The sequence below is a fragment of the Solea senegalensis genome, linkage group LG6 (assembly GCF_019176455.1).
Source record: "Solea senegalensis isolate Sse05_10M linkage group LG6, IFAPA_SoseM_1, whole genome shotgun sequence".
In the NCBI taxonomy this organism is placed as follows: domain Eukaryota; kingdom Metazoa; phylum Chordata; class Actinopteri; order Pleuronectiformes; family Soleidae; genus Solea; species Solea senegalensis.
In genome coordinates this window covers 5,309,338-5,332,464 of record NC_058026.1, presented here as the reverse complement: position 1 = coordinate 5,332,464, position 23,127 = coordinate 5,309,338, and the positions used below count along the sequence as shown (strand labels likewise).

General features: G+C 40.9%; 2 protein-coding genes across 4 annotated transcripts in view; one reads left to right on the top strand and one right to left on the bottom strand.

The window, feature by feature from the left end:
• Window positions 1–224: 224 nt before the first annotated feature.
• Window positions 225–23,127, bottom strand: part of gcgrb (glucagon receptor b) — a 39,545-nt gene continuing 16,642 nt past the window's right edge. The window contains exons 2-14 of one of the 3 annotated variants that reach the window (XM_044027313.1): window positions 9,403–9,550; window positions 8,157–8,253; window positions 7,939–8,046; window positions 6,959–7,047; window positions 6,467–6,573; window positions 6,096–6,252; window positions 4,175–4,334; window positions 3,958–4,018; window positions 3,718–3,787; window positions 2,723–2,811; window positions 2,358–2,502; window positions 1,404–1,445; window positions 225–1,095 (exon numbers count right to left, since the gene is read on the bottom strand). In XM_044027313.1, the coding sequence (XP_043883248.1) occupies window positions 688–1,095; window positions 1,404–1,445; window positions 2,358–2,502; window positions 2,723–2,811; window positions 3,718–3,787; window positions 3,958–4,018; window positions 4,175–4,334; window positions 6,096–6,252; window positions 6,467–6,573; window positions 6,959–7,047; window positions 7,939–8,046; window positions 8,157–8,253; window positions 9,403–9,456 (1,587 nt within the window). In that variant the 5' untranslated portion in view covers window positions 9,457–9,550 and the 3' untranslated portion in view covers window positions 225–687. The remainder of the gene's footprint in view (window positions 1,096–1,403; window positions 1,446–2,357; window positions 2,503–2,722; window positions 2,812–3,717; window positions 3,788–3,957; window positions 4,019–4,174; window positions 4,335–6,095; window positions 6,253–6,466; window positions 6,574–6,958; window positions 7,048–7,938; window positions 8,047–8,156; window positions 8,254–9,402; window positions 9,551–23,127) is intronic. The other 2 variants (XM_044027314.1, XM_044027316.1) reach the window with 2 other exon arrangements.
• Window positions 20,183–23,127, top strand: part of LOC122770457 (MYCBP-associated protein-like) — a 71,354-nt gene continuing 68,409 nt past the window's right edge. Inside the window, exon 1 of the mRNA XM_044027322.1 lies at window positions 20,183–20,247. The gene's annotated coding sequence lies outside the window, so the exon portion shown is untranslated. The remainder of the gene's footprint in view (window positions 20,248–23,127) is intronic.

Sequence of the window (23,127 nt, the reverse complement as noted above, 5' to 3'; positions counted from 1 at the left end):
CTACATTTATCATTTTTCAGTTCAGTTTTGGCTTAAACCAGAATAACTTAAATTTCATAGCTGAGCAGTGAAGATAAAAACACTTTGCGGCTGACTGAGCATGGCAAACACTAGCTGATGGTCACAAAGGAGTCAGTGACCTCCAATGACTCGCTCAGTCCTGTCTTTGTTACGATGTCCACGACCTTCAAGACATTCAAGTTCAAACCGGCACCAATAAAAACAAGAGTACCGCAAAAAAAAGCAACACAATGGCAGAAAATGGCAACAGCGGCACATAATTATGAAGAGACGTGGGCAGGGTCAGGATCACACGATCAAAACAGAAGACAAACACTGCTGAAAGTAGGCACTGCCGACAAGTCCTACTGATACACACACTTGACTAATTGTCTTTCATACTCAGCTCCATCTATCATAGGATTGATTAAAGCAAATTTGGCCATTGATGGAAAAAGGACTATAGGACTATTTCTTTATTTGTTTTACTTTTTAGCTGTTTTATGAGCTATATTTTATTTTATATATTTAAAATATTTCAAAATACTTGAAAACATCATACATAGCTCAGTCAGTCCTGATATTTTTAAGTCACTAAGTGCTTTCTTGCTCCATGTCCCAAAACCTATAAACACTTGTTTCAAATGTCCTCTTGGTGCATGATAAACACTGATCTCAGCTTTGTCCTCAGACATTCGTCTCCTCTGCTTTCAGAGCGTTTATGTGACTCTGGGCCCGCTCCTCCAGACACACATCCTCTGTGGTGGTGCTGGCATGGCTGGTGGGGCCTCGGTGTGGCATGAAAGAGAAGTGCAGGGAGTGTTTGCCCTTGGTGAAGCGGCCCTTCCCAGAGCCGTTGCTGTAGGCGACAACCAGTCGGCGGTTCTCCTCCGGTGCGACGGAGCAGGATGGGCCCTTGTCAGTTTTGCTGAGGCGAGGTGAGTCACCGCTGGGGTCGTCGGCAGTCATCAGGTTGCCGGCAGCGATGCTGCCACCCTTGACGTGCGGCGTCTGGCTGTGGGTGTGGCGGTACTCCTCGTCAATGTCCTTACCCAGCTTCCACCTCTTCCACATTTTCAGCATCTCAGACTGTACCTGAGGGATGATACGAACGAGCAGAGAGCGGCCACACGAAGATTAAATAAGCACACTGAGCACTTTACTAGATGGACACGTCCTGCCAAAGACTACATTTAAAAATGTAGAGATTAGTAGATGGATGACAAGGTGTCCATCCCACTTGTTGTTTGAGACATCAAAACAGAACAAAATAGCAAGAATTAGGAACAATGATGATGACAAATGTCTAATTTTGCTACCAAAAAAGAAGAAAGGAAGTGTAGTTACGGTCGAGATGAAACGATGGTGGTGCTTGACGTATACATTAACCACATCTGACTTACCTCTTTGTTGACAAAGCAGTAGAGGATGGCAACGAGCAGACCCTGCAATCAAAGGTGTCGTTTTAATAGAAGTCTTGTAATGTAAGATACCACTGAACAAATTTTTCCCCTTTTTGCCAACGAGATGTGTCAACGAGACCAGAACTGAGACCTCAGTCTTACCAGGCCGATGCGAAAACACTTCACAACAGCTTACAAGTGTCATTCATGCTTGTATACATGTAGTGCCTCTTCCATGTAAAGAGAACCTTGATTTTGAGTTTACGAGAATACGCAGCTGTGTGAATACAAATAATGTTCATGCATTATTATGATTCGAAATAGAAAACAGATTTACACTTAATTAGAAGACATTTCCTTTTAGGTAAAAACCTAAATTATAGAGACTAGAAAAGGTCATTTAAAGAACTGATTAAACACATAAAAGAGCCAAACAGCATTAATGATTTTTATCATGATGACAAGTTCTGTATAAATACATTTTTAGAATCAAATGGTTTAGAAACGGTCTTAAAGCTTTTTTTTTTTTATTTAACCCTCTTATGACTGATAATCATATTTTGATTTTATGGCTGTAGAATTGCCACAAAGTGTTCAGTGAGTGAGTGCTTCTGCCTCTAACATTCACTCTCAGTATCTGGCAGTTATTCAACCGCTTCGCAATTACGATACTGAGAAGCTGGTGATTTTTGTCTATGATTGCACGGTTGTTAACGTAATGTCAAGTGTATCTGCTTTGCTCTGCCGTGTTGTCGTCCACATGAGGGTCGCGAGAAGTACGCATGCCTGTCAGTAACATCACCCGGGCCAAATGTGCATCATGCAGAGATGTTTTGGTAATTCATCAAAATTCCTCAGGGCGGTGACAGAAGTTACGTACTGGAGCTTTAGTGTTAAATCTGTCAGGTTAGATGCGTGAATGGGACAGTGCAAGGTGTCGTCTTGTGTCTTCACCTGGAAGGAATTAAACAGGAGGTCAAAGAAGAGGCGAATGAGGCGCAGCATGGAGCCTTTGGGAACTGACTCGTCAATGACAAAGGTGAAGAGGATGGCGTGAATCCCCAGCAGTGGGATTAGAGTGAGAGTGGACTTTGCCAGTCTATACCAAAGAAAGAAACAGGGGAATAGTTGGAAAGGTCACACGATACATGAGAATCACATTATTCTCCCTTTATACGCACACACCCTCATCAATTTCCTGCAGTCATTAAAATTCATGAAAACAAAAGAATATGCTGTAAAAAAGACACAAACCAGGAAATCAGGATCTTCAAAGTTCATTGTTTTCAGATTTTACAACAAGAAAACATTCCTCTCACCTGAACTTGTAATCAGTGTATCTCATCTGATGAGCTCTGAGTTTCGACATCAGAATTTTTATTATTCGGATGAATATGAAGAAATTGATCTGAAATAAGAAAAGGGGAGAAAAGGGTACACAATCAATATTTAAAACATGTTCTGTGTGTGTGTGTGTGTGTGTGTGTGTGTGTGTGTGTGTGTGTGTGTGCGTGTGTGCAGTGCGCTGTGTTTAGGATTGTTGTAGGATAACAAATGGTATAATATCTGTGGCACAACTGGCATGCAGCAACTACTTCATTACAATATTTGTTTCCTCAGAGTACACACTATCACTGCATATATACCTTATTCTTGAGTGTGTGTTCGTGCACACGTACACTTTAGCATTAGGTCACAAAAGTTGAAACTGTTGATGTTAAAATGCACTTGTCCTGATAAGTGAATCCATCCATTATGCTCTTTGCCTCTATGGGAACAAGAGGCAGGAAATACACAAGAGGAAATCCAAAACTTTCTCTCTCTCACACACACACACACACACACATACTCGCTCTCACTGTGTTTATTTTCTTTAATTCAGTCTTTATTTAACTTAAAATTCACAGAGCTTAAAACCCTCTTTTACAACATTACAAAATTCAAAATATTCCACAAATAACTGTCAGCATTTCTCCGACAGTTGTAATGAGAAGAGATCAGAATGTCACGGCTGTACAAGAAAAAATGTCAGGGCTTTGTCACATTATTCAAAACAAAAGATGATCTCTGTTCTCTGTGATTCCCCCCTCGCGTTATGACGACTGCCTGATCGACACACTCTTGGACTCAAGCATTTGTTAAGTGTCTCCATTCATGATGTCTGCCAAAACATAGTCTGTGAATGTGTGTGTGTGTGTGTGTGTGTGTGTGTGTGTGTGAGAGACAGAGATAGAGAGATCATGTGTAGCCCAGTTAGGAATCTCTGGATTTCTTTCATCACATTGCCTAAAATGCCAGAAAATAAAAATCTTACCAGATAAGCAAACAGTATAGGGGAGCGGATGATCCACCAGTATCCCATGTTAATATTCCTCTCCCAGCACCTACACACACACACACACACACACACACACACGCACACGGATTGCACATTATCTAACGAGTCATCACATATTCTTGCACTGGAGCATGAATACTTTTAAGGAACCACATAAATAGTTTTTTTTTATTTGATGTGACAGCATTAACATCAATAAAATCAATTTAAACTTACTCCTCATTCTCATAGAGATATTTCACCGTAATCCAGGGTACCACAAATATGAGCGGCGCACCTGACAACAGCACAAAACAGGCTTTGGATGAGTTCACAAAGTCAAACTTTGGTGTAGGGTTGCATCATAGAGCAGTCAGCAGTTAGTGTGATATACAATTTACATAAACATACATTATGTGAACGTCGCAGTGTCAAAAAATGTGATTGTTCTTACCCCAGCCGATGGCCAGATAAATGAAGAAGTACCTCCTCTCACTGAACACTGTGATGACAAGCAGACTGTGCAGGTATATGCCTTCCACCAGCAGCCAATAATTGTTGGCCATCACGCTGTACTGCATCATCACCATGGCACTGCGACACCACATCACAGCCTGACACACACACAGAACATTAAGATAAGGTGCAAGGTGCGGCCAAGGCTGAGAATTCAGGTGCGTTAACTGAGCTGAATTAAACACAAACTTCAGTCAGTGATGACAACTTTGTTTTGTTTTGAGTAGAAAACATCGTAAAGAGTGCGATAGACAAGAAGGGCAATATATAAAGTGTATCCAGGTGTGTGGCTGCTAATACGATTAGAAAGAGAAAATAATAACAATACTAATAATAACAAATAAAAAACAGAAGAAAAAAATTTTATGCAACAGTATAATGGTGACTGCTCAACGCTACAGTTTCACCCATTCACATGCCGTCAGGACGTGGGGGTTAAGTGTTTTGCCCAAGGGCACATCGGCATGTAAACGAGCGGAGCTGGGAATGTAACCAACAACCTTCAAGTTGAAAGACAACTCGCTCTACCACTGAGCTACCGTCAATACTATAATGATAGTATAAGTAGGTAATATAAGTAGTTGTAATATGACGTTATACCACTTTACATAAACATAATGTGAAGTAAAAGCACAAGTTATGTTCAATGCAAATGCAAACAGCTTGATGTGAGTGAAACAAAAGTAAATTTGAATGTTTGAGAGTTCATTGCTGGCATCAGTTGAGTCTGGACCACGCTCCTCATGATTAAATCACTTCAGTCAGACTTGGAGCCGATGGCTCTGGTCTTTATAAACACACCCTGGTTTGGCCAAGCAGCATGAAAAGCCAATCAGGGAGTGCAACGCACTTATTTTAACCATAAAAGGGCCAGAAAATGTCCTGTGAGTCAGTGCTTTTGTCTGTTTTTACAGAATAACTTTCAGCATCCGGCAGTTATTTCGGTGTACTGCATGTTAAAACAGTGTATTCACAATTTAAAATGAAGAAAAAGAAAAAGGTTTGAGGAGGAGAAAAAACACTGTAGCTGAACCAGATTTTGAGTGTTAAATTAGAAATTTGAACAATATTTTTTAAAAAAACAACAAGATTTGTTTAAGTGTTTGTCTCAATGGAACTTATGTACAGGCGTTTTTCCAACTCTTTCCTCTCTGATTCGCCGGCTTCCTGCAACAGCGCGAGTGAAATTACAGCAATAACCACACGTCGGCTTTGACTTGTAACTATAGCAATACAAAGTGTGCTTGTGCAAACGTGTCGTATGCGATGCACTTGGTGTTAAAGGGTTCAACTTTGGAGGTTTTTTTCGAGGTGGAGGCTCGGGTGGTGACAAACTTTGCCAGCGGAGTGAGTCAGCATTGGTGTAGATTAGGCGTATGACTACTGTGTCCTGCATGAATTACTGTTATGTGCAGCTTGAGAGGTTTTCACTTGCACATGTTTTCAGTAACTTTATCTTAAATGTTGATGGAAACAGCAGTTGACTGTCATTTCACATTATTAAAAAGATTGCACTTTGCAGTATGCCATGAATGAAAACGACATTTTGTATTTGGCATAACAGTCACGTGTCTATAGTAAATTGCCACATGCACCAAGGATTTATACGTGAATAGTTTACTGCATGCATATGAGGTGCGACCATCTGTCTTTTATATTCACTACTCTGCATTTGCAGTTCACCCTCAATGGAAACACTTTGTGTTTTCTGAATCACGGGTGTCAAATTCAAGGGTGTTGGATGTGCAGTTTGGTTTGACATAATTCCCAAGAAAATATTACTGCCATCCAAAAGAAGAATGAACACTTGATCATAACTTAGAGCAGATGAGGGTTTTGTGTGCAGCATTTGCTCTGACCGGTATGCTAACCCAGGCTTGTGTCCGCGTGTCACTGTTGCTCCTGGGGTCCAGGGTGAGGGTGAGCAGGGCGTCTTTGACCAGGATGGACACTGCTCTCAGGATGAAGGAGGCAAACAGGTTCATGTGGATGTTGTTCCTCATACAGTGGAGCTTCCTGGTGCAAAGGTGTCACAGTGTGTGATGGCGGTACACTTTCTTTATGTTGTATTTATGACAGTTTGCATGCAACAACATGGCTGTAATAATTGTCCCCATCTTTCTTGTTTTATTACTCTCTGCACTATTCTACACTGTTGCTTTCCTATCCCCCCGTCCATCCCTCTCTGGTCCTGTCTGCTTCCCGTCTTCACGCTGTAAAAATGTTTTACCTGAAGGTGATGAGGATTCCCAGTGCCAGTAGCAGAGCTCCCAGGGACAGAGAGTAGCCGACTGTGTACATGATCCGTAGCTGACTGAGGAGCCGTCCGTACTGTTGCTGCATAAGCAGAGAGGCAGAGTTACTTCTAAGGCTGCACAATAATATGACCAGATGCAACAGCCAAATTAAAAGAAGTTGTTAAAGATAAAATGTGTGACATAATAACAATGAGACGACATTCTGCTGTGTTTAAATTCAGTCGCTCTTCAAGAATCATGAGTTGGACTTATTTTGCTTTTTACACACACACACACACACACACACAAACTGCCGCTTTTAGAAACTGAGTCATTTCAGATTGTGTTATACTACGAACTCAGTCGCGGTCTCAATATTGTTGCGCCAGCTGCCACTAGAAGCAGCTTCCGACGTTGCGACAGTTCCTTACTGCTTCATGCACAGGCATGATCACGTAAACTTGCTGCTCTGTGTTCACACACACCTCACCGGGGTCATCCTCACATTCACTGGTATTCTTCTTTGCCCACTGGCCATCTTCTTTGCAGAGTCTGTAGACCATACCCTGTTGGACTGTTCACACAGGTAGAGAAACATGTGGAGTTCAGTGCTTACAATGCAACCAAAGACGAATGACACCATTTCTTTCTGGTATGTGAAGGACACCTGACATTCCTATGAAAGGGATTTTCACAAAAGAGCTCCCTAAGCTAAACTGTTACAGTGCAAAATATTAAAGGATCGATAGTTCACAAGAGTAAACAACAAATTAAAAATGTTGTACCAGCTTCAGATCTGGACCATTTCCTGTTGACAAAAAAGGAAGTGCCAGGTTGATGGAAGCGATAGCTGAGCAATTTATGACTTTCTCACAGAGAACGAAAATGACTTGAGGGCTAGCTTCGTTTATTTTGGTGACTAACAAGGTCAAGTGATGAGCAATTTTGCCATTTTCTATTCACTCTGTGGGATGACTTTTAATCAGACAATTTGAAGCACAGTTCATGACTCAATAGAGGATTTAACCTTGCACTTTCAAGGCAAACTTACATCAGTATTTTAATTTAACATGTAGGACAAGGCAGACCAAATTAAAAACATAATTCAATGTAAAAGAGCATTAAAAGGGACATATTTTTCATGCACATCTTTTGTATTTCATTTTTATCATTTTCATCTGTAAGTATGGAGCAATGGCAGTTCCTTTGCCCTAGACCTGTCTCGGAAATGGAAGTGGAATTTCCCTTCCACTTTGCCACAAGATTCCACATTGAATTGAATATTGAATGGTATGGCAGCAGTGCTATTCCCTTTGTGGATTTGTCAACGGAAGCTTGCATATTGCACTTTAACTAATGCCAGTGTTAAATATAAATGTATGTAGCATCAGATGATGTGTATTTGTTGCATGGTTACACAATTTGCCTGTCACAGCTTTGGGCACACACTCCTGGGCATACAGACCTTTACGGTACCATGGCAGAAACCATGGGCAAGAGACATTGACAGTGGTTCCTGGGAGTCCATCGGGCCAGCAGGCGTAAAGGTCAAAGGTCCTATTACACACCAGCCCTGGAGTGAAGAACAGATGTGTGACGTTTAGCTCGGGCTTAGTTCATTGATCCACGGGCAGATATCTTGCAGAGATGAGCTGTTGCTGGGTCACCAGCAGGGCCTTGTACCTGTAGACGAGGGCGTGGTGTTGAAGTAGTCCAGGCACTGGTTTTTGTAGCTGCTCCACTTCTCCTTCACAAGCTCAAGGGAGTTAGTAGAGAAAACCTTGAGAAAAAACAGAAGTGCCTGAAGCATCATGTCAAGTTTGACTGCAGTTGTCCCTCTCTGTTTGAATCTTTTGGAGTTGCAGACCGTCAGTATCAGTCAGGGGCAATCGAAATAGAGATAGTGTAAGTGGTGTATTAAGAATTCGCTGCAGGCTGTTGTGCCGGGTTCACATGATGCGTGGGCAGTGCATGACATACGCTGCCCTGCTGTGTGTTGCTCACACAGGGTATGAGTCTGCTGCAGAGCTGTTGTGGGGCTTCTGCAACGTTTTACTTGAATATACTTCAAATACTTGTCTTTATTCAACTAAAGACGGGACTCTTGAATTCGAAGCTGCACATCCATCGGCCCTGCAAATATTTGAATTATAAAATGTGGTTGAAAATAATTGAGTAAGTGCTTTTATTTTGAAGCAGTGACACAATGTGTGGGACCTATGTTGCAAGTGGTAAACGATCAATTTATGTGTATTTGGTTGTGAAACACACAGCTTATGTGTGTGGCGTGTGTGCATCACAGAACATGGTGCTTTTCATTGAGGCACACATGTTAACTGATGAGAGCATCCACCCTGCCATCTCATGCATCTCTGGGGCAATTCTCGTCCGTTAACATGTGTCCCTAAAAGAAAAGCACGGTATCTTGTGACACAGACACACTGCAAACGCATCCAGTATGAACCCAGCCTTTGCCCAGTTTCCACCAAGCAGTACAATTTGGTTTCCATTATCAAACTGAATTGGTACTGTCCTTCTTTTTAGCACTCTTATGTTGGGGTACAGTAGTTCTGGCACTTGAAGGATGCAGCTAGAAGCACAGCATCTGTTAATTGATCAAAGATAAACGTCACTTTCAGGCAACAATGTGAAAGACATTTAAAGAGAGAAGATTTTGTGAATAACGTCCATGAATAGCTGTGTTGCATTCTCCTTCAGTTCATTTATTGGTGGGAAAAACTATGATATCATGCTATTTACTAGCTGATGCAGCTATCGCTGTCATTCCTACACACCCGACAGTGAAAACACAACCCAGATCAGGATTTACCATTACAATCTGCTCCTGTGAGGAGCTGAATCACACTGTACCACCTGGTGGAAACACAGCTCGTGTGGCTGTGTGACAGAGACAAGCTGGTAGTCATACCTTTGCACAGCTGCAGAGCATGAGCAAGGCCAAGGGGAGACACACCTGGGACATCCCACTGATGCTGGGAGGAGGGCGGTCAGTGGGGACCAGAGTTCAGAGGAGGCCCAACACATGAGGCAGTCTCAGCCTTATCTCACCATGTGACCTACACACACACACACACACACACACACACACACACAAACAGGTTTGGACTGCTATTCCTGTTTGGATTCTCCATAGATTTCCATTCATTTGGATAGCGAGACCAAAGCCTTAAGGCCCTGGTATACTTTTACGCCAAAGTGCATGTCGCAGGGGAGTTGGGGTGTCAGCCAGTTCGAGGGTCGGATGACTATCCTTGGCCACTTCTTCTGTTGTCGAAATGTGAGCAGGGCTTAAAACTCCACCTGCCGGTGGGGTGGAGATTCTGTTTGGCATTGCGTTGTCCATCGCGTAATGTGCACGATGTGCGTTGGGTCTACCAGGGCTTGTATCCCTAACCTTAGTCAAATCAGTCGATGTCTAACCCTGACTGCAACCTGACCACAATTCACATCTGAAAACTGTAGTGCAGAAATTGTGAATATCAACAAAAGGCTGTTACATTCAAACCATTGTCACTTGTAATCGAAAGCAAGATGGCTGCAAACTGGCAGTGAAAGTGAATTCTGCTGCTCAAAAAAAACCTGGGTGCTCAGTAGTTTGATGGGGTGAATGCTTCTTGCACTGCCAGTGTATACACACAACTGCCCACTCACTATACCTGAGCCTGTTTTCAGATGAAGGACAAACAATGTGGCACATTGTTCACAAAGCCAAAACAAAGGCAGAATAATAACAGTAATAACCAAAATGACCTAAAGTTACACACTGCTGCTTTAATCTTAACTTCCTCTAATGTGTCAGAAATTAGGTTCTGCCTCATTAGGACCAGACTTTGGAGCTCATGAGAACAACCGCACACACACACACACACACACACACACAAAACAGAGAAGCTTGTTATTGGAAGGCCGCATGTGCTGCATGTGTGTTGGGTGAGATGGGTGTGAAATGACGGTGTGACATCCAGAACAGATGAAAAGAAAATAGCAGAAGCACTCAGTGCATAACTGTGTGTTTCTCTTCTTCACACATATTACTGCTGTCAGATGAAAAACCAATGTACCTTCACGCTGCCAGCTACATGGGAGCCCATTCAAACAGGGACTGACACCCTTGTTTTAAACCTTGACCACAGTTCAATTGTTAGTTGATGTAAGTAGTGTCATAGAACCTGAAACATGCAAATCAGCAGCGTTTACACCAGCGGTCTCATACTCAAATGACCTGGGGGCCACTGGGCATCTTGTTTGGTCAGGAAGAGGCCGGTCATGTGAAACATTACTGCTCCAACTTGTCAGTCAAGGTGGGCTTCAAATTATATTCCAATATTCCATCATGATATTGCAAAAACGATAATACCATGATCATATTTCCCAGAATATTGAGAACTGGATTGCATTTGAGCACAGTCAGGTTTAAAAAAAAAAAAAAGATAATTTGGCCAACTTTTGTTGATCTTTATTTTTGAGGGGCATTTATTTCATGTAGCACACCACCACATTCGGCTTCCGGGCCATGGGATTGAGACATCTGATACAGTTACACACCACACTGAAAAAATTTGGATGTCTGCAGTAGTGTATTTTTCTTTTCCCTTTGCATCGAGTACATGATCAGCATGCAAAAGCATCGGCCATCAGAGCTGAACAGGCGATCGTCCAATCGGGCGCGTGATCTTTGCAGGAGGGGCTTTACTTGTGTCTTCGTCTTCACCCACGCAGTAGGAGAACAAAACGAAATCTGAAACGTTTCTGCAAAAAACACCTTGACCGTGGAAAATTTTTTGGCTAAAACGTTTCAAATTCCATTGAGTCCATTGCAGTAAATTGCTGTCGCTGTTTTCAATCTACGATGAACATTGATACAGTGACTCACGATCATCCAGGACAAAAAAAAAAACAACCAATACCACAACAAGCTGCGGCGGTTTCTTTTCTCTCATGGTGTCCTTATAATAACCTTCCTCTCATTGAGCATGTGCAGTGTTTATCATTTGCACCTTTTTTTTTTCAGTGCAATACAACATTTATTGGAGCATAGAAAATCTTTAGGTATAAGGCCATGGTTTTAAAACTGTGGTGCCCGAGCTTCCTCTGGCGGTAAAATCAGAAATAATGTTCTACTGTGGAGCTGTAGCTAAAATCTCTCACTCTATCTTAATCTAATCCCACTATGCCAGTGTGTGACATATATGTGACGAAGAGGAGGACGATGAGAGAGCAAATGATCTTATTGGGAATAAATCTGCCTCCTGTGAAAAGTCTTTAGCTGACTTTGCTCGGACTATTTACACCACTGTATTTTAACGTTGTTGATAATGGTGTTACTTTGAGAGCTCAATATTTTATCACGTGGTACTTAATCTCCAACAATTACCAGGCAAATGTCTAAAATCTTAATATTTAACAGAAGAGTCTGTTGTATTTAGCGACAGCAGTGCTGATCGCGACCAGCATCACAAACAAATGGAGGAAGTACTGAACAAATATTTTGAATTAACTGATTCTAATGATTCTATTACACTGAAAACAACTGCTTTACAAGTCACAAGTGTGTGTGTGTCACAGCTGTGTCACATGCAGCCGTGCAGTGATGACTCCGCCCACGTTGAGTAGGTACTATTTTTGGAGTAGAAAACCTAAACTGTGCCGTGCTGTGCTGTGCACCATATCTTATTTGGCCTAAGGGTTTTATATTGCATTAACAACCCATGTAACTCTATGTATCTGTCCTACAGGTTATTCGTGAGATAGTTAGATACACACAGGATGATCACATGAAAAAAAAGATAATGTTGTGACCAAATAATAATAGTTGGTCACAACAATGTAGTGGATGTAGTGGATTGTACTATATAAATATTCAATATGAGGATATAATATATTATAATGCATGTACCAATGTGTATGCACATATAGTATACTAATGAATATAGTGAGTTCCTGCCTCTTAAGGTAATTAGTATTCAGATTATTATGCTATGTATGTGGAACAGAAAAGGCAGATGACACACCAGAATAATGAGGATAATGGAGGGGGATTTTTGAGGGTCTTGTCTCTCTTTTCCATAGGCTTAAGGGATAATATTACTTAGGTCTATTATTTTTTTTTATTTAAATGGGTTTGTTTGTGTGTTACACCATTTTTGCACAACCCCCATGGATTCTGTCTGCAAAGAGAGGACGTTATCTTTGTGGACGCATTTCAATGCAAAAAGCTCAGCGTCCCTTCAAGATGAATAGAGATGTGTGTGTGTGTGTGCGTCCGCGTGTGTGTTGCGTTAACACAGTGAAAAGTGAGAAGCTGAAGAAACTGATGTGTATCAGCACAATCCGTGTGAGTCACAATTTATTAACTTATTTATGTATTGAGTGGAATATGACTTCACCCCACCCCCTACCCCCCACCTTATTTCTCAGGGGAAAAAAAAACTTTAAAAATATGGACCATAGAAAGACAGTGAAGCTAATGACATGTGCAATTTCATTTCTAATAACAAATATATACCCTGTTGCTTTTGTTTGAGACATCAACTATAGCAAGCATGGGAAATGTCAGCCCATGTTTTGTTTTCATTCTTATTTTTCAGCGTAGCATGTTGCTTTCACATTTCTCTCTCAGAGGTAGGCACGTGCCTCTGTCCTCTTCTGCCCACACATTTCCATCTAAGTGCACCATATCCATACATATTCTCTGCAAGGAGACAGGAGAAGGGAGCGGATATGCCATGTGACAGCACATCCTGATGAAAAACTACTTTCACACGTCAACCATATTGATCTGGGAACATCAAATGACTAATCATGAAGTCTCTCATTAAGACAACCTGCTCCAACGTCATCATTAAGGTGTGCGTCCTGTGTGATTGCGTTACCTGCTGCAAGCACCTCCCAAGTCTATAACTTAACTCAATAAGGCTTTCCTGTGTGATGAGGAGCAGGCAATTAGTCAGAGTGTGGAGATTATGTAGGTGGTAGCCGAGGGAAAAGTGCATTGACTGAATGTGAGCGAAACAGAGCTGTATTTGTGTTGTTTCTGCCTGACGGTAGAATGCTCCAAAAAAAAAAAATCAACCATCATTAATCTCCATGTGACTTTTTCTCGGTGTCGATAAAAATCCAAGTGAACTTTTAAAAGGTCAGTTTATCCCAATGATTCAACAGCAATCCCCACACACACACACTTATATCTTGTGATCAGTGCACACGGCCTTAAGTTTGGTTGGAAGGTTGGAAGTTTTCATTTAAAGGTGAAATGCTGGTAGTACAGCGAATGAAAGAATTCAGACAAAAAGAAAAACAAACTAACTTTCATTTTGCAGCCTCATTGAGATTATACTGATGGTCATCACATTGTAATTTGAGTTTTTTTTTTTTAAAGCAATAAACTGGTATGTGATTGTTTTTTCTGTAGGTCTCATAATGGATTCATGGCGCTTTGCATTCTTCATTAAAGATTTGTGAACCCCACACATTCAGCGGCTCCTGCTTCTAAATGAAAAAAAGGGCCAGCAGTAGGAGGAAGTTATGAAATAATCATGTACCTTTAAAAAAAACCAAAAAAAAACCTTCAATCAATCTCTGCTCAATCTCAATCACTCATTTGCATGCATGCATTCACGTCTGAAGAGACGGACAGAGTTCCAAGTTCATTTGTGAAGACACATAGCATAGATTAAAACAAACAAACAAAAAGGTAAATCAACATCAGTTTGTTTTAAGAGTGGAGGCAGGACTGATTATTTCAATTGAATCTGTTTGTTTCAGTGAATCTCCGTGTTGAAAACAAAATAAGAAAAGTGCTATCAAGATGGATTTGTTTATTTCAAACAGTGTTTTTTACACAACACACTGACATTTACATCTCGTCACATGTTTGAAAAGGAGTAGGCAGAAGTGTAAACGCATAATGTTTCCACCACATTCCTCTCACACAACACTCAGTGTAACGACTACTTCACCTTTTCTTCAACTAGTTACACAATATACAGTTTATATAAAGTTCTTAATGTTCTCAATACACAACACAACACAACAATATACACTGTCGTCCCCTTCCTGGGTTAAACTGCTGTTCTTTGCCCTTATTTTTATTTAAAATCTGTATTTTGTATATGCTTTTTTAAACCGATTTATGTTTTTACTTTACATTGAATGAATATTATTAAACTGAATCAAAGTCACACATATCTCTCACATATTTAATGATGATTGTGGTCTAAGATCACACCAAGGTTTTCTCTTTCTATGTTTACATTATCACTACTTACTTTTACTTCTATATTTAGAATATTTATAGGCTGTGCTGTAATGTTATAGATGTTAGTTGTTAATCTTAAACAATTGTACGTGGGGAGGCTCATCTCAGTATGTGTCCAGTGTATTTTGTTGTATTTTGTTTTTTAACCCAAATTGCTCCTTGGGCACATTTACTTACCTACCTAACAGAGACAATTTTGACCCTGAGGAAATTGGAACTGGAAGTAAAGTGTATTTTCCTTTTCAATGACAGCAGTCTCTGCAAATCAGGAGGTGACAGCCGTAAGGGTGTGTAACTGTGTGTGTTTTGATTATATGAGGTGGGTGATGGAAGTGACCCAGAATATTTTCCTTCAGCAGATGTTATGCTTCACAACAGAGCGACAGCCTTTTTCTTCTGTTCTCTGTGTTTTTCTTCTTCTCATCAGTTTTTCCATGTGCTTCACCAACCCTTATACCCCACCAAGCACTTGGAAGCAAACTGCTTTGTCAGATGTGAGGAGGGACACATGACTTCAGCCAGGGCTTCAAGGCTTCTGGGCCTTTGACTTGCATCTATTGTGCAACGCATCGCCCCATGTCAGCTGAGATTGGCACACATAAAGCAATAGAAGATGGATGGACATTCAAACCAATATCAAGATGAGATGTCGAGGAAGCCAGTCACTTCTACACCGCTCTGTCGGTGTTTAGATTTCATGTTGCCAGGTCACATTCCCACACTGCACACAGGAAGGGGTTCCTTTATGTCAAGACAGACAAAGGCAACAGCAAAATTGTGCTAGCAAAGTGAGGTGACTACGAACATGACTGAAAACACGAAGTGTCCACAAAAAGCTTCAGAATTGAATTGTACTGCACAAAATCAAGTCATTACAAATGCTCCCTCGGTTAGGACTGATAGTTTTGCTCGACAGAGCCTTTTTACCAAATTACCAAATTACCAAAACTTACGCAAAATTATTATTGTTATTATTATTGTTGTTGTTGTTATTTTGCAAAAACATAATAGAGGGTGTTACTTTACAGTAGTTTAGCGCCATGCTAAAGGGCTCTGGGACCTGCACTACTTTGCGTGTTAACGTGCCATAGCATCTGTCCCTGAGGAAGACAAAGTCTTTTCACTCTTCATTGGCTTGACTTTCGACTGTGGAGAGTTTGGCCTCCGGCGCTGATGAAAATATGCTGAAATCATCATTACTTTCGGTTCGATGACATCTGGTTTGGAAAGACGTTTGAGCCACTGGCAGATGGTCCTCGAGGCTCTCAGTTGATGACTACTGTACATTCAGAGTTCGTTAGTCTAAGAAAACCATGGCACCACTGCATGTGTTGGGCCAAGTGTGCAAAATAGAGTTTGGTGTGCACAAAGGTATTAGTCTGCATGTGAGCGCAGAAGTGAGAGAGAGAGAAACACACGTGAATTAGACTTGGACAGTATGACTGCACGTCAAATTATCAGTGTCCCATGGAAAATGCCAAGAGCCAGACCATAAATCCTTAGCCATGTGCTCCCCGGACTCCTCATCAAATGCTCACTATATATTGTGTTGCTCACACAAACCACTCCCCTGTCAACACACACAACACAACATTAAAAACATTAAACAGTCGTGTCTTTTCAGGGGCCGTTCACATGCAGCGTCACAGAATGAGAGCTACGCGGTTGCTATGCACAACCATTGTGTGTCACGCTGAGATTACAAAAAAGTTTTGAGAAAGCAGGGAACACTTTGAACCTTAATCATCCAGATGAAGCTCCTGATCAGAGGATGCTCACAGTAAAGGGAAAAATTGTTTTGCTCATGTTTTTTCTCCACACACATATTGAGCAGCAAATCGGTCGTGATGACATTCTTCTTTTTTTTCTTTTTTTTTTGGTCAGTTGAAAGTGTTATTTCAGCAACTTCACTGTGATATTAGCAGCTCTCAGGTTTTGGTTGAGTGAGCATGTGAATGGGTATGAAATAGGGCTTTAACAGACAAACGTTAGTGGCACAAGTCGTCAAGACGTGTGAGGGGTCGACAAGTCGAGTGTGTGTGTGCGCTTGTATACAAAATAGCATCACCCTGATTTAATTGAGAGCTTGGTACCCAGCAAGTGCGCAGAGGGTGGCCCCGCTGGGATTAGAGGTTCAGAGTGTGGCAGCAGGAGAGTCCGGTGGGGGTGTGTACCCGGGGGTGGAGGCGACGCCGCCAAGTCCATCGGCCCTGGGAGCGGGTATGACTGAGGTGCTGAGCTTTGGTGGAGGAAGGCACATCCCTGGCTGCGGACACAGCCCAGACTAGAGCCCGTTGTGAGAGATCTTAATGACTTTCTGTTGTGCACTTAAAATGACCTGAAAATTCAACATATTAACCTCTGTTTTTGTTTTGTTTAAATGTCTTTGAGAAGGCATGTTGATACTCTTTAAGTCGATTTGAAAAAATGAGAAGTCATTAACGCCCGCTGAGTGAATGGGTGGCACAAACAAGAGTGTATAGCAGCTTTGAGTGGTCATCAAGGTATAGAAAAGTGCTATATAAATACAGACTATTAGACATGGAATGCTACAGGACACTGCACATGCAGCAGCTCTGGATGCTTAATCAAAAAGAGCCAGCGGTGGGAGGAAGTTATGAAATAATCATGTACCTTCAAATATACCTCATACTGTAGAGGTTCTCATTCTCAACAGCACTTTCATTTGAAAAGATGGATAAAGTTTTTCCTCTTGGCAGGCAGACAGAAAAGGGGAATGCATAAAAGTTAGTTTTTCTTCTGAATCATCAACCAGACAAAGAGTGGAGGAAATCTGTGAACGTTAACATGATTGATGTCATGATCTCAATTCTGTGCAAAGGAAAGATGGGATTTTGAACACTAACAAGTTGAAATGCAAACTACATCTCCCAGGCACAGGCCACAAATCACAATGGGTAGCCTGAAATAACTGCTGCTTTGTAGAGACATCATTTTGATGAAATATTGGTTATTATCTACACTGGCTGACAATCAATTGCTTTTTAAAAAGCCCAGAGGTTGGAAAAATGAACAGAACTAGTATCATATCGCCTGTGGTTTCAAGGTTGAACAAAGTCAAATGTACCCTCCTCAAGTCTGACTATCTTTATCTCTTCTCGTCATTGTAACCATGGCTGTTGTTACTGGGCAGAATCATGGCCAACTGCTTTTAAACTACAGGAAATGTGACATCAAATTGAAAGCAGCATGTTCACTGGGAAACGACGTTCTTAAGACAAACTTAACCTTGAATTAGCATGAGAACCTTTACTATAGTTGCCATGACAGCAGAGAATCAGAACCCCTCACAAACTCTTTATGGGATTGAAAACCTTGAATGATGACTTTGTGAGTTATTTTTTTGGGTTTTGTATTTGACTGAAATATCAAATGTATGAATCCCCATGATATGAGGATATGTGATGGTCAAAAACGAGCAGGGAGAGACAACATGCTCATCTGGCCGCTCTTATTTACATTCATTTTTCAATCCTCAATCCTTCAGTCCAAGTCCAATTTCCTCACAGCAAGTGGAAAAAAAAGAAAGGTATTTAATCTCTTGAGGCTGAAGAGGTTAAATTCATTGGTTAGTGTGCGATGGTCTACAGTAGCCAATGCTTTCTTTTAAACCAGCACTTTTTCCCTCCGTCTTTGTTGGTTTATACTGTATATTGGATTTACTGTATGTGGGCTGAGCGACACATCTTCTTTTCATGGACTTCTTTTCATTTTCAAATTTTGCACCATTTGCTCTTTGACACCTGATAAAAATGATTGAGACCATGAACTCCTCAGGAAAACATTTACTGACTATAAATCAAGTGAGAAGTAGGATTATTTTCGCTAACATTAACGCAATTTGTTGTACTTCTGGTGTGCACTGACCTCCGACATGAAACCCGGGAATTATCACTTGCCTGCAGTCAATCAGATACTGTAGGAGAGACTGAGAGATAGTAGCTAAAGATGGAGAGAGGAGAGGGATTGTTGGAAACAAAACCCAGGAAACAAAAGTTTCCTGGGTTTATTGACAATGACTAAAAGTTGCCATCCTTGACCTTGACTGTCAAAAAAAACAGTCAAGGTCAAGGTTTTTTTTTATTATATATATATCTATTGACAGCCCTAGATTAAATATTTCACATATTATTATTATTTTAGGGCACAGTAAATGTAAAAATAACAATAATGTAAATCAGAACATATGAGTGTGATAAAGAGTTAGAACAGTCTGATCTGTGATGGACATCCACAGATGGTAATGCATAGCTACATCAGCAGCTTGTGCACCATAAATAAGAGGAGTGTTTAGCACACATTGCTTTCATTTGCACTTGCTGTTGACAAATGTGCCTCCTCTGTCCTCTGACAGTATTCATTCAGCGTTGGTTTTTGATTTACTACCATTTATATTAGATCTCATTTTCCTTTCATAATAATATAGCCCAACAAAACACGTTGAGGGTGTCACTGTAATTATTAAGTTCTACAAAAAATGGGATCCATTTGTAACTGTGAGAAATGGGCCAAGTAAATGGAGAGTTTGAGACAACTTTTTCTAAGAACATTACTGAGGACATAGAATTAGATTATCATTAAAGCAAAATACACCAAAATGTGCCAGAGGCATCTAGAAACACAAAGCTCCATATTTCTGTGAGAGTACCTGCATCCTGAATGGCTTGGTTCATATAACTCAGCTGAGATTATTACTGTCTTTAAATTATATTAAGTACAATCTGATTTGTTGTCTTCAGAGACTCGAACAGCATAAGACAATGTCACAATCATGATTACATGTCCTGATTTAATGTTAAATTGAGGAACGAAACATCACTCCATAAGGCACATGTTTATTACAGACAAGGGTCTGGTAACCAAGAAGAGATGGACCACCAGTGGGTCCAATCCGGACCCAGAATGAATCTGTGAAAATCTAATCTAATCATAATGTGAAATATTATATTTTTCTCTTCTAGGTACCTGTGGCTAAATGCTTTATAAATGGCTAACTTAGGCATAATATTGTTGAAATTGCACTTTTTTTTCTCAAGAAATTTCAGGTTGTTTTGCAAAAAGATACTTCATTTAATGTAAAACAAAGGTAAACATTTGGACTGCTTGTGGTTAATAAATTATTATTGTGGGACACATGAATATCCCGCAATAGTAACCCTTTAAAATGTAATTTCATTTATTTTATTTCATTTGAATAATAAGTTATGTTTCATTTTATTTCATATTGCAGCAAAGACCTTACCTATTAATATTATTATTGTTGTTTACATTAGTCTGGTAGCTGCTGTAAAGCAGCTCATTATGCAGGTGTACACAGAAAACGGTCATAATTCGTGCGGGCAGTAGCCTGGGCAGCTAAACGGTTCGTTGTCGGGCAGCCGCGGGGGTCCTCAGTAGTGAAGAACTAGCGCGCGAAGCATCATGTAGCTAACGTGAGCCATTGATGTTAAAACGGCCGTGTTTCTGTGTTTACAGGTGAGTAGCCGCAGACAATGCACACGAATAGTATGAGATTAAGTAAAATGAAGATATGAAGCTGAATGTATATCTGTGAAGTGAATGTGTGCGTGGAATGCATGTTAACGATCAAGGGATGTAATGACGGTGAGGGATTGCGCACCGCGATGTACGTGAGGGAAAAGAAGTGCGTCTGTGGCTGGGAGTGAGTGTGTGGCGTGTGTGTGTTGTAATAGTTGTTCATGCAAAGTATTGTCTTTATTTTGTTAAAGGATGGAATTGTGAACCTGTGCTATATAAATATGTTCATTAGAGAGTTGAAGTAATAGTGGCAGAGATAAGAAAATATCGCAATTTATATTCTTTATTCTTTACATAATTATTTTGTGCAGTGCAGAGAGGATTTCAGAAGTATTAGTGTTACTTATCAGCGTGAATATGAAGACGTGTATTTTTGTCCTCGGTAGTGAAGGACCAGCGCATGAAGCATCGTGTAGTGATCGTGAGACACGTATGTTAAAACGGCCGTGTTTCTGTGTTTCTAGAATAAAAGTGATCCTTAAATACATTTTTCCCATTCCACGTGTGTAACATTATGCTATTATTTGACTGGTCAGGCCCACTTGAGAATAAAATTGTGCTGTATGTGGCTCCTGAACTTAAAATGGGCTTGTTCCCCTGGAGTAAGTGCTGGGTTGCTGCAAGGTGTTCCCCAGGAAGGGAAAAATGAATTGAATGTTAAAAACGTGATGTCAATTTTATCATCGACCCATTTTTTGCATTGGACTGTAGAGGTTCAACGTTGTTGGATCTGGATCAAGTTGTTGGCATGCTCTTGTTTTGGTCAAAAGAGACAAAGACGATGGCAACCATGGAAACTTGCTTGAGATTATATGAGGAAGTCAGTGCTTAAAGAATACAAGCACATACAAATCACATTCCTGGTGAGAATACACAAGCAGAACAGAATATAGGAATACACATGCATGGAACTCTTGACTGAATGAATGAAACCACATGCATGATGAAAGGCAAGGCGGCTCTCAGCGGATGCATAATGCAATATGTATGAATTGGCCCTAACTCTTCTTGCAACTCAGGCGTCAAAGTGCTCCTTAAAACACAAACAGATGGAATTTAAAATTGTGACTATACTGCATGTACCATTGTTATCGGTGAGGCCAGTATTTCAAATTAACGTGAAACCTCGCTGTTGTCATTTTTCCTTCAATTATTCCCGAATCTCTTATTCCCTCCAGTTGATGCTTGCACTGCTTTGTTATTATTCCTGCTTTGGTGCAAGCTTCTCTACAAAACTCAGTCAGAGGTCACTTGTGTTGAACGTTGTTCCACATCCATGCACAAAAACCAAGAAAGATGTGTTCATGGCAGGCTGTGTGACTCTAGGTGACAGTTTCGAAATAAAAAATCAGGAATCATAACCGTGGGCGATGTCTTTTAAATAAAAGTATACTAGAAAATGTTTTTTGTGAAGCGCTGGCTGCTGGGTTAAGGCTAAGGACATTTCTTAGAATATAAGCTTTAGGCTAAGTGTGTACCTGTGTTCCGGATACACACAGACACAGAGAGAGAGACAGAATTCCCATTTTCAGTGCCAACTTTGTCCCATCATACCCAGTGGTTTTAGAAACAAATACACTTTCTATATTAGGAAATATGTATTTAAACAGAGTGCGCAACATGTTTTGGTCCTAAGAGGCTTGGTGCATTCACTAAACCACCTTTTAGTTAAGTGACTGTGATTAGTTTCGACCATAATTTGGTCCCGATTCAGACATAATGACAGAAACGCACATCTCCTGACTGTTTCCTGAGCTGGAGCAGGACAAAGTCAGGTAATTGCATTGGAAATTAGAAATGTAAAGCGGCATTTTCCAACACGTTGGCCAGCCCAACGAATGGTACTGTATGTGGAAGTGTTAGCAGCACTCGAGGTGTTTGATGATATGATGTCACTCTGAGTCAGGGCTTCATCTGGTGGCCAACTGTTCACATTAGAATTTTACTCCTCACCATTACCACACACACAGAATTTCTGAAACCCTTTTCGAGCGTATATTATCTGTGAATTGACGTGTATGTAGCACATCCATGCTGAGATTTGACTGTGATTGTAGAGCTGGATCACAGCAAGATGTGAGTATAACGATGCAGAAAAGCCCCAGAGGATGCAGGAGTAGAGGACCATATGTTGCCTGTCATCTGGGGGAGAGCACCGCTGTGCACAGTTTGCCAATATATTGGATGACAAAGAACTGTGATTATGATGTCACTTTGGTAGTGGAATTTTAAATTCTCACAGCAAGCTCATCTAAACGAAGAGTAAAACAATTTACCATTCACTTCACATTGATTGTCCAGTGGTTAGGAGCAAATGATTTGGTACTCAGATCTGTGTTCACGTGTGTGATCACCAATCCCTGTCAACGCAGAGTCACAGTCCACATAACCTGAGTGTCAGAGCTGGTATATATGTTCAATCCCTTCTGCTGCTTCCTCTGTAAACCCCCTTGGCTGCTTGCTGTCCAAGCTCTCCCCCATCGTCAATTGTTCATGGAGCCAAGTCTGCCCTGCAGAGAGTCAGTGACCATGACAATCCTGCTGCTACACACAAATATTTACACTCCGTAGGCTTAGAGTGTATGTGTGCATAAGTGTGAGTGCTTTGGATTAGAGCAATATAGTTGTGTAAACTGCAAATACAGACCTGCAGCTCCTGCACCTCAAATGAAAACAGCAGGGTTAGTTTGTGTGTGTGTCTGTGTGTTGAATGAAACAAAGGAAATAGAAGACATGGCTTCATGTTCTGTCAAAATGACAACTTAATTGCATGCTGCGATCATAGCGTCATTCTTATACTATCTGTCTCCCTTTAAG